The sequence below is a fragment of the Stigmatopora nigra genome, chromosome 10, assembly GCF_051989575.1.
Source record: "Stigmatopora nigra isolate UIUO_SnigA chromosome 10, RoL_Snig_1.1, whole genome shotgun sequence".
NCBI lineage: Eukaryota > Metazoa > Chordata > Actinopteri > Syngnathiformes > Syngnathidae > Stigmatopora > Stigmatopora nigra.
This window is the reverse complement of record NC_135517.1, coordinates 3,370,039-3,381,148: the sequence shown is the minus strand read 5'-3', so window position 1 is coordinate 3,381,148 and position 11,110 is coordinate 3,370,039. Positions and strand designations below refer to the sequence as shown.

General features: G+C 37.8%; 1 protein-coding gene across 1 annotated transcript in view; it reads left to right on the top strand.

Moving 5' to 3' along the window:
* ppp1r16b (protein phosphatase 1, regulatory subunit 16B) overlaps window positions 1-11,110 on the top strand; it is a 43,109-nt gene that overhangs the window by 29,568 nt on the left and 2,431 nt on the right. Inside the window, exons 4-10 of the mRNA XM_077726707.1 lie at window positions 6,422-6,567; window positions 6,635-6,738; window positions 8,364-8,488; window positions 9,139-9,264; window positions 9,335-9,410; window positions 9,490-9,619; window positions 10,436-10,595. Coding sequence (XP_077582833.1) covers window positions 6,422-6,567; window positions 6,635-6,738; window positions 8,364-8,488; window positions 9,139-9,264; window positions 9,335-9,410; window positions 9,490-9,619; window positions 10,436-10,595 — 867 coding nt within the window. The remainder of the gene's footprint in view (window positions 1-6,421; window positions 6,568-6,634; window positions 6,739-8,363; window positions 8,489-9,138; window positions 9,265-9,334; window positions 9,411-9,489; window positions 9,620-10,435; window positions 10,596-11,110) is intronic.

Sequence of the window (11,110 nt, the reverse complement as noted above, 5' to 3'; positions counted from 1 at the left end):
AAAACAGTAGATATTTAGATATTAAACTCTGATGAATATAATTTTGACAGCTGGTTTCAACAGTACTTAGATATTAAACTCTCTTATGAATATAATTTTGAGAGCTGGTTTCAACCGTACTTAGATATTAAACAGTACTTGGATATGAAACAGTACTTGGATATGAAACAGTACTTGGATATGAAACAGTACTTGGATATTAAACTGTACTTGGATATTAAACAGTACTTGGATATTAAGCAGTACTTGGATATTAAACAGTACTTGTATATTAAACAGTACTTGTATATTAAACAGTACTTGTATATTAAACAGTACTTGGATATGAAACAGTACTTGGATATGAAACAGTACTTGGATATGAAACAGTACTTGGATATTAAACAGTACTTGGATATTAAACAGTACTTAGATATTAAACAGTACTTAGATATCAAACTCTCTCTCATGAATATAATTTTGAGAGCTGATTTCAACTGTAAACTCTGTCTGCATCCATCATATCAACTGATATGGCCCTATTTATTCACAAAATTACCCAAACCATTTAAGAAGTCTTACAAGTCGGCACTAGCAAAGAAAAGTTTATATATCTGTTCTTTTAAATGATGTTTAAGCAGTGGTAGACATTGAACACACTTCATGACATGACTGTTAAAGGACTGAATTATTATTATTTTTTTTAACCTTAACAATAAATACAAAAAATAAGCAAATAAATAAAGAACCTGGTTATTAAAGACGCATGGTTGAGATTGAATGTATAGTGCAAAAATGATGTTTTCTAGACAAAACTGACAATCCCATTCAATACGGAATATTGTACCCTTGAGCGTATACTGTTATAGCCTATTTAAATGAAATAACAGTGATGGATGGAAAGCATAATGTCATTTTTCTTTAATTTCATTACTGTTTTTTCCCCCCCAACTCTGCTCAGGCCCTGTAGCTACAAATATATATATATATATATATATATATATATATATACTTTTTTTTTTTTTTGCAATCACACATGTTCTCCCTCTCCAACTCTCTTGACGAATACTCTGAGAGGCGGCGAGACAAACTGCACAGAACTCTAACTGTCACCTCCAGCATCCTTTTGGCGAGACGTACTAAAAAATCATGCCAATGACCTTACGGCGTTTAATAAATGTAGGGTTTGCGTTGGTGTGGGTGGTCTTCATTTTCTGTTTGGGTCGATTCGCCTCAGACTAAAGCTGTTCACTTGAGCTGTGATTGAACTAACCAACACACACACATTTATGTTGCCGTGGGTGATGGCTTCTCCAATAGACCATGTACCTACGTGTGTACCTGGATAGAAAATGCATTGAAGTTGTTGTGTTGTCATCCATCCCATTAAAGGCAGATGAAAACAAAGATTTGATCCAAACTTAACACACTCAAAAATAAATTTAATCTAACTTTACACCAGTGCTTCTCAAATAGTGTGGCGCGCCCCCCTGGGGGGGGGGCGTGGTGCGATACCTGGGGGGGCGCGTGTAACCCTGGGGAACAGGATTTTATTTGGCCGTACTAGTATAAAGTGTAATTGCGCCTCCACTACAGTAGGTGGCAGTGGCGCTCTCATTTTTTATTTTATTTCAGGCATTGATGCACTTAAAATCTTTTCTGTTGCAGACTTAAAACAAGATTTAATAAAGTTATTTTTTGTAAGTTTGACTATATTTCTTTTTTTTCCTTTTATTTAATGTTAATAAGGATAAAATGTTGTACTTATAACAATTTTATAAAATGATTTTATTTATAGTCACGGTGGGACGTGAGGGGGGCGCGAAAATTTTTCTTCTTGCTAGGGGGGGCCTAACAGAAAATAATTGAGAAGCACTGCTTTACACTAAACTTAATTCTAATATTGTTTTAAATTTCGATACCTTCCATGGCCGACTTTCAGATACAACTCAGTGTTATTTACTTTTGTATTCCCTTCAATATATTCCCAACATAATACACCCAAAGGTTACAAAATTAGCAGTGCGGAGGTTGTTCTAAGTGTGTCAGCCACTTCCTTTATCCGTCAAAATAAAAGACTGAAACTCGGCAAAAACAAACCCCAACCTGATGCTCTGTTTTGAAAAAGATTATCTCCCATCTTCAGCTCCAAACAGCCCGCGGCATCGGCAGATGTCGCGAATGCCAACCTACACACTAATTTACAGCCAAGCTAATCTTCTTAGCCTCCTCGATAACCCCACGTACACAACTTCGCCCACCTGCTAGCCGTTCGCTAAGCTCATCTCTTTCCCGTTTGTCTCCACCAAAGTCGCCAGCCTTTAAGTCGTGGATGTGGCCGGACCACCCGCGCCGTACTTTAAATAAACTCATCTACAACGTTAGTGTGACAAATGGCCTCGCTTAAGCACGGGAAAAATGTCTGGCCGGCCGGGATTCTTGGGGGGTGAGCTCGTGTCGGTCCGGTGAGCGAAACCGCAATTAAGGAATGGAAGCCAGAGGGGGGTTTTTAAGCAGAAAATAGCTGAAGTGAGCGAAGAGTGGAACATTTTGAGCCGAGGGGATGGCCGGTCTTGATTTGTGGAGCATGTCAAGCGCACGTGCGAAGCCGGATCTTGGTTTTACGGCACCGGCGAGAATGAACTGGGCTGGCGTGAATGACAAATGGCTAGCACATAGTTTGGGATCTGTCTGGAGATTGCTCCAAGTCGGACTTGAACTTTTGGGAAGGGCATTTGTTGAAATTTAAACATACTGACGAGCAGTTTCTGGAAAAGAGGGCGTGAACTTGTGGGAAGAGTTTTTGCTGTCCTTCATTAAGCATTAGATTTCAGTAAATAGTGTGTTCTGGCATAGGGAATATTGATATATATCACAAAGACAGGCTAAAATATTGGTGACGGTATTTTAACCAGGAATTGCTTGCCAGTTTTTGTTGTTAAAACAAACAGTACTGTTAAAAAGTACTTAGATATTAAACAGTACCTGGGTATTAAACAGTACTTGGGTATTAGACAGTACTTGGGTATTAGACAGTACTTGGGTATTAGACAGTACTTGGGTATTAGACAGTACTTGAGTATTAGACAGTACTTGAGTATTAGACAGTACTTGGGTATTAGACAGTACTTGGGCATTAGACAGTACTTGGACATTAGACAGTACTTGGACATTAGACAGTACTTGGACATTAGACAGTACTTGGACATTAGACAGTACTTGGACATTAGACAGTACTTGGACATTAGACAGTACTTGGACATTAGACAGTACTTGGACATTAGACAGTACTTGGACATTAGACAGTACTTGGACATTAGACAGTACTTGGACATTAGACAGTACTTGGACATTAGACAGTACTTGGACATTAGACAGTACTTGGACATTAGACAGTACTTGGACATTAGACAGTACTTGGACATTAGACAGTACTTGGACATTAGACAGTACTTGGACATTAGACAGTACTTGGACATTAGACAGTACTTGGACATTAGACAGTACTTAGATATTAAACAGTACTAAGATATTAAACAGTACTTAGATATTAAACAGTACTAAGTTATTAAACAGTACTAAGATATTAAACAGTACTTAGATATTAAACAGTACTTAGATAGTAAACAGTACTTAGATATTAAACAGCACTTAGATATTAAACAGCACTTAGATATTAAACTCTCTTAGATATTAATCTCTCGCTCTTAGATATTAAACTCTCTCTCTAATGAATATTATTTTGAAAGCTGGTTTCAACAGTAAACTCTCTGGTACCAAAAGACCGGCGACCAAACGTCCGAGCACCGCAAAAAAAAACAGTTGGCAACAGGTTGTTAAGACGAAATAAGGCCATGCGTTTAGAAGGACGCTTCCACTTTTGAGAGCATTTGTTTTTTTTTTTTTCTTCCCCTACAATGACCACAACAATCATTTATCAAAAACTAGGTTTGTGTCACTCTCGTCTCCAGTTTATTGTTATTTTGTTTGGCGGAGCTCTCTTTCATGTCTTATCGCTCCTTCCTGCAATCTGTGCTTTGGTTGGTGAAGTAATTTCATTTCCTCTTGTGTCTTGTCTAATTTCTTCTGCTTCTAAACACGCACACATCCATTTTTTATCTCTAGCGCCTTCTGGGTGAATGCTACAAAACTGCAGAGGTTACCAACAACTTTTTTTTTGGCAAAAAGAACTGGATTAAAAGCCCTGAATATTCAGTTTTTTATAGATCTAAAACAATGTTTATTTTAGCTTTTTTAATGTACTTTTACAAAATGATTAAAAAAATGACAATTACTGATTTAAAAGGGGGAAAATCAGGAAATGTAATAAACATCTATACTAATTATGTTCAATATTAAAGTGGAAAACAGAAAATATTTCTATATATTTTTAGATTTTACAAAATATTTTTTTTAACTAAAAACACAAAAAAATGGATTAAAATATGACAATTATTGATATAAAAAGGGGGGAATCCGGAAATGTAATATACATCTATACTAATTATGTTCAATAATGAAGTGGAAAACAGAAAATATTTTTATCTATTTTTAGATTTTACAAAATTATTTTAGAACTAAAAACACAAAAAAGATTAAAATATGACAATTATTGATTTAAAAAGGGGAAAATCAGGAAATTTAATATACATCTATACTCTTCATTTGAATTTGATCCTAAAACAGAAAGTTGCCACTCATGATTTACTTTCCCGGGCCACGCAAAAATGATGCGGCGGGCCAGATTTGGCCCCCGGGCCACCACTTTGACACACATCTTAGAATATAGGCTTACGGGTGACATATTATTTGCATACCAGCATTATTTGTGTATTTGTAAGCGCAAACTAAGGACACATAACGAAGGACAAGCGTCATACTACATAAATTGTAGACGGATGTACGTAATAGATTACTCACCTCTGAAACTTGGCCTTGGGTGCGGTTCTGGCTGGATGAAACCAGCAACTTCAAGTGTAACCTGAAAAAAGAACACCAGAAACAGACATCCATTAGCTAAAAACACTCCATTTCCCCAATTTTTTTCTCAAATTTGTGAATTTGATTGGAAACTGGTTCTCTTGTATTAAACATACATCTGTTAGTATCATTAAAACTCTACTTTTCATGACATTTCTTCTTTTAATGGAGTCTCCGTTATTGACGTGACGCGCAGATGTTACGCAGTAAATATTTGACTCAAACGACAAAAAAGGCTCAACGCCACAAAAGATGGTTTATGGAGCGAAGCGGCGTTTGGTTGTGTTGTTTGCTGCCTAGTATCAATTAACTCTGTTGGAGACGAGCGCTTAACACTGACAAAACAAATTCCAGCCTTGTAATCACAGTCCCATTAACAAGACAAATTGTTTTTTCAGCACTGATGGCTTTTACAGCTTTGTCTTCTTTGCTTACTGATGGCTGTCCTTACATGACTGATGGATACATGCCGTTGGGAAAATTAAGTACTAATGGCATAAATACAGGAGGAAAAATCTGGGGGGCATCATTAAGGGTGACTAAATGTCAATAAATCAATATTTTTTTCTGTTCTATTGTCTATTTATGGATAATTCTTACTGAAAAAAAATCTTGTAAAATATGTATTGCCCTTCAGTTATGTGATTATTTTTGCACGGCAACACGCTCGTAACATAACATAAACACATTTAAATGAACTTGGATTACGATGCAAACACTCAAAAATAAGTTGAATCTAACCTTACTACTACTACTACTAATGCCAATACTACTACTAATGCTACTGCCACTACAACTACTTATACTACTACTAATGCTACTGCCACTACAACTACTTATACTACTACTAATGCTACTGCCACTACAACTACTTATACTACTACTCATGCTACTGCCACTACAACTACTTATACTACTACTAATGCTACTGCCACTACAACTACTACTACTGCCACCACTACTACTGACTTTCAGATGCAACCTATGGAGGGTTTTTTGCTTTTATATTCCCTTCAAAATATTCCCAAAACAATGCTCAGAAATTTCCTCACAATAGGATAACGTACAACCACTTAACTCGTATCTCAAATTCATCTCTTATGTCAAAGCACTCGTATGTCAAGATACCACTGTATAATTCTACGAACCAGTCCACCGTTCCACCCATCTACCGTAAACATCTGTCCATCTAAACTATCCATACTTCCTTGAATCCATCCTCATTTTATTTTCTACCCACATAATTTTTAGGGGGTTGAGTTTGGGAACATTTCCGCCCCGATCTTTTCCATCTGTAACTCCTTTCCTGAGAACCGGTATTTCCAGTAATCTAGGCCTAAATCTAGCAGAGACTATAAAGAAACATTATGTCAACATAAAGTAATCCTGAGATGAACCAGATCGCACCATCCTTGTAAAAATCCCATCATTTCTAAACACAACGCGTCTCCTCCTTTACCAGTGCTGCATTGATAACTACGAGGAGATGGTGAAAATCCTACTGGACCGAGGGGCTGGCGTTAATGCTCAGGACAATGAACTGTGGACGCCACTGCACGCCGCTGCCACCTGTGGCCACGCGGGCCTGGTCAAGATACTCATTACACAGTAAGACTACACTAAGTTTGAGTAAAACTTCTTAAGGTATCATTCTGAACGCCATTTTCACTGGCAGCGGCGCCGATCTGCTGGCGGTCAACTCTGACGGAAACATGCCCTACGACCTTTGTGAAGACGACCCAACTTTGGACATCATTGAGACAGCCATGGCTAACAGAGGTACAGTTTCAAACTTGAAACACATTATTTGCAATGAAAACTGATTTTTTTTAAACCAGACGTCAAAAATATGGCTTGGTCGATATCGTCCAATCGGCATTCAGGATAAACTTGATTTGTCCTTGGTCGGGGACCCTTGAAACAGGGCCTGCCACTAATAAGTTCACTCTTGGAAAATAAAATAATAACTATGCCTGGTTGACAGAGAAAATAGGGGCTGTGTATAATATATACGCATATTTGTTTTCATATTTATTGGGTACTTCATTATCGCTACAACAACAGTTAATTTGGTTGTCGTGGGGGAAAGAAACTGCAAACTTGTAGTTTGTATGATTAATGGTGATTGGGCAATCAATGAGTTCTTGTACTTCTCAAAGTCATGACCAGCCGTGACCAAGAATAGAATTGAATTAATTGAAAAACAAATAGATATAAATATAAGGTCCGTGTCAAGTAGCCAATAGACCAAGGATGTTAAACTAATCTTTATCACAGGCCGCATTATCGCTAGTTTCCTTTTTGAGGATAACATTAGCTAACTTTGGGGTACTCGGACGTTTAGTCGCCCCGGACGTTTGGTCGCCCCGAACGTTTGGTCGCCCCGGACGTTTGGTCGCCCCGGACGTTTGGTCGCCGGACGTTTGGTCCCCCAGACGTTTGATCCCCCAGACGTTTGACAACATGACAAAGTTTACTGTTGAAACCAGTTTTTAAATATAAGTATAAAACTTGATCATTTCTTACAAGGCTTTGCATTAGCTTTTTTTTTGACTGTTATTATTTTAGAGCAAAGTAAGCTAGCCTTGACGTTTTTCTGCTAAACTGTTGACATTTTTTGAGTGAAAGGAAAACAAAAGTGGAATGAGTTCCCCGTAGGCATTGGAAAATACAAAAGAGCTTCTGAGGCAGACTTTCTCGCAGCTAGCGCGACAGTAGGTGAGAAGAATGACAATAAGCATCAAACGAGTGACCGCCGCGACGCTAATTGCTCTCGCCGGGTTGCCAAAATGGACAAAACATACGGAAATGACGCGGTGGGTGACCTCTTTCTTAATCAAAAAGACGTTGCGCTAGATCTGTGGACATCAGTTCACTCAACTGATAAGATGAGAGGAAATAAAAAATGAATCACCAAATCATTTGAGCATCCACAAATCGGAGCAACTAAACTCCTAACTACTAAACAACAACAAAAAAGACTTCTAATACCACGATTTGACATTTACATTGACGGATTGCTGTTATACATGTCAAACTTTTATGAAAAATTGTGTTTACATGCTCTACTTTTCAAAAGTTAGGCGATTCAAGCGCTCTTTTTGCTCTTCATTTCCCATTTGCCTGAATATTTCATCATCTAAATTCCCAAGATGGCGTTCCTCACATATTCATTGTACATCTCCAGTTGTCAACTTCATCCTGACAGTGAGCTACTTTCTCTCCAAAGAATAACAATATAAAAAATAGTGTGATATTATATCTGATCCCTGAGAAGGAAAGAACCAGTCGAAAGGAACCGTTTTCCGATCAATGCCAAAACTGCTAAATGTGGGGTGCTTGTAGATGAAATCCAATGAAGGAAAAATGACTGTGACAGCTATGAATGTCTGTTTGATTGGCAGGAATCACCCAAGAGATGATAAATGAGACCCGGGCGTCTACAGAGAGGAGGATGCTGGGAGATATCCAGGAACTGGTGAGACTCGGCAACGATGTCAACCATCAAGATTCGCAAGGAGCCACGCTGGTATGCTAAAAAGCTACTTTTAGATATTACATATCACAACTTTATTGACAATCTAACAGTCGTCATAACTGTGAACTGCTAAAGATAGCGCTCAAGAAAAAATACTGTAGTTCTTACATATACATTTGACTAAACAACACTGTGCTACCAAAACCAATGTTTAGCTAATAAAAAATGCTAAAAAGACGAAAACACTACTCTGCCAAACTATCTGGATATAGTAATAAAATATGAGTTAAGCTAAAAAGAAATAGGGCTATAATTATTCAGGTAATATTGTTTTAAAGCAATAAAGATAACATGCTATGTTTGTCATCCCATATTAATCGGAAAGATGTATTTTTACGGATTACAGATTTTTTTTCATCTTTATACAGAACAATGTAATAAAATGTTAAAAGTCCAGTGAAGTGCAGACGCTTAAATTGTTGAAAGTTACATAAAACGCTAATCCCTATTTTATTTTTTTGCGTCATGGAAGGACTTTATTGTGCGGTCTGTTTAATCTCCGTAGAGACAAAACATGTCTAAAAGGTTTTTAGAATCAGCCAAATAGAAAAAATAGGAAACTTAAATACCACGACTTTGCAACTTTATATTGATTTTTGCAATAAAAAGTCACGGAATGGTTGGGCTATATGTTTTTGCAGTTGCACATCGCCGCGGCTAGCGGCTACATGCAGGCCGCCGAGCTACTTCTGGAGGGCGGAGCCCGCATGGACTTGAGGGATTCGGATGGGTGGCAGCCGCTCCACGCGGCGGCCTGCTGGGGTCAGGTCAGATTGCCAGAAACGCCAGCGGGCTAGCGAAAACAGTACATTTAAATTAACGCTACCGCTATTTTAGATGCACGTGGCCGAGCTTTTGGTGTCTCACGGAGCCAGCCTCAATGCCAAGACCTTCCTAGACGAGACCCCCATCGGTATGCTCTGGGTTGACCCCAACATGTGCCGCTAGCGTAGCTTTCCTGTGGCGCTAACCTACGTATTTGTCCGTTAAAGATTTGTGCGAGGATGAGGAATTCCGAGCCATTCTGCTGGACTTGAAGCACAAGCATGACATCATCATGAAGTCGCAGCTCAAACATAAGACTTCACTGTGTCGACGGACATCCAGTGCGGGTAGTCGTGGGTAAGTGCTGCCTCCTGCTGGACCCTCCCATTATTACTGCTGGTATTACAACAACAAAAATGTTTGAAAAATCGAAGGATGGCAGTGAATGATCATATTTCAATGTTATTGATGGTGAGAGGTGTCCAATCCTTTGGATGTGGAAGAATAGTCGCTTAGTCATATGTTTATTATGTAAAACTAAAGTAAAAACATAAAATAATAGATCAAATATAATGATAAACATCAGGTCATTTTTATAATCCATAGTAAATAACTTCAAGTATAATTGGGACTATTATTTTTTTCATTAATTTCCTTGACAATGTATATATGTATATATATGTATATATAAGTATATGTGTAAATGTGTATGTGTGTATGTGTGTATGTGTGTGTGTATATGTGTGTATGTGTGTATGTGTATGTGTATGTGTATGTGTGTATGTGTATGTGTATGTGTATATGTGTATGTGTATGTGTATGTGTATGTGTATATATGTATATATGTATATATGTATATATGTATATATGTATATATGTATATATGTATATATGTATATATGTATATATGTATATATGTATATATGTATATATGTATATATGTATATATGTATATATGTATATATGTATATATGTATATATGGAAATATGTGTATATGTATGAATATATATAAACTGTCAAGGAAATTAATGAAAAAAATAATAGCCCAAATTATACTCAGTTATTTACTATGGATTCTAAAAATGACCTCCTGATATATCAGTATATATGTTTACAAAAACTATCCGACTAATCCCCTCGACTCATTTTCACGGAGACTTCTTGACCTACAGGAAGGTAGTGAGGCGAGCCAGTTTGTCCGACAGACACAACCTGTGCCGCAAAGAGTACGAAACGGAGGCCATCGTGTGGAGGGGCGGCAGGGAGGAGGACAAAGAGGACAAGGACGACAAAGACAAGGAGCCCGAGCAGGAAAGCATCCAGGTCCTTCATGTGAGTCATCTCCTCAGAAGCTGTCATTAGGCATTTTTTCTGATTGGCAACAGAGCCAGATGTCCAAGGAGGACGTTACACACGGGAGGTGCTTATCACCGTCTATTATTAGTGGCGAGGATGACGTTAATGAGCTGCGTGTTCGATTTTCTCATCTAATTTCCTGCAGGTCACTTCAATCAGTGCTTTGGTCAATGCGTACTCCAAACAATCTAAGCTATGTTGCTTGAAATTACGTACCTTTTGGTCTAAACCAGGGGTGGGCAAACTTTTGGGCCCCGGGGGGGGCCACATTGACTTTAAAAATTTGACAGATGGGCTGCCGGGTCAGCACAAGATAGGATACATATAAAAAAGTGCATCCGTTAACAGTACATATGAAACAGAAACAGAAAAAAATGACTCAAGTATTAACATACTCATCACTCATCATTAAAGTAAAAAGTATAAAGTACTACAAAGTAAAGTAAAAAAGGTATGTATTAAGAAATATTAAAATGTCATTTCAAAAAAGA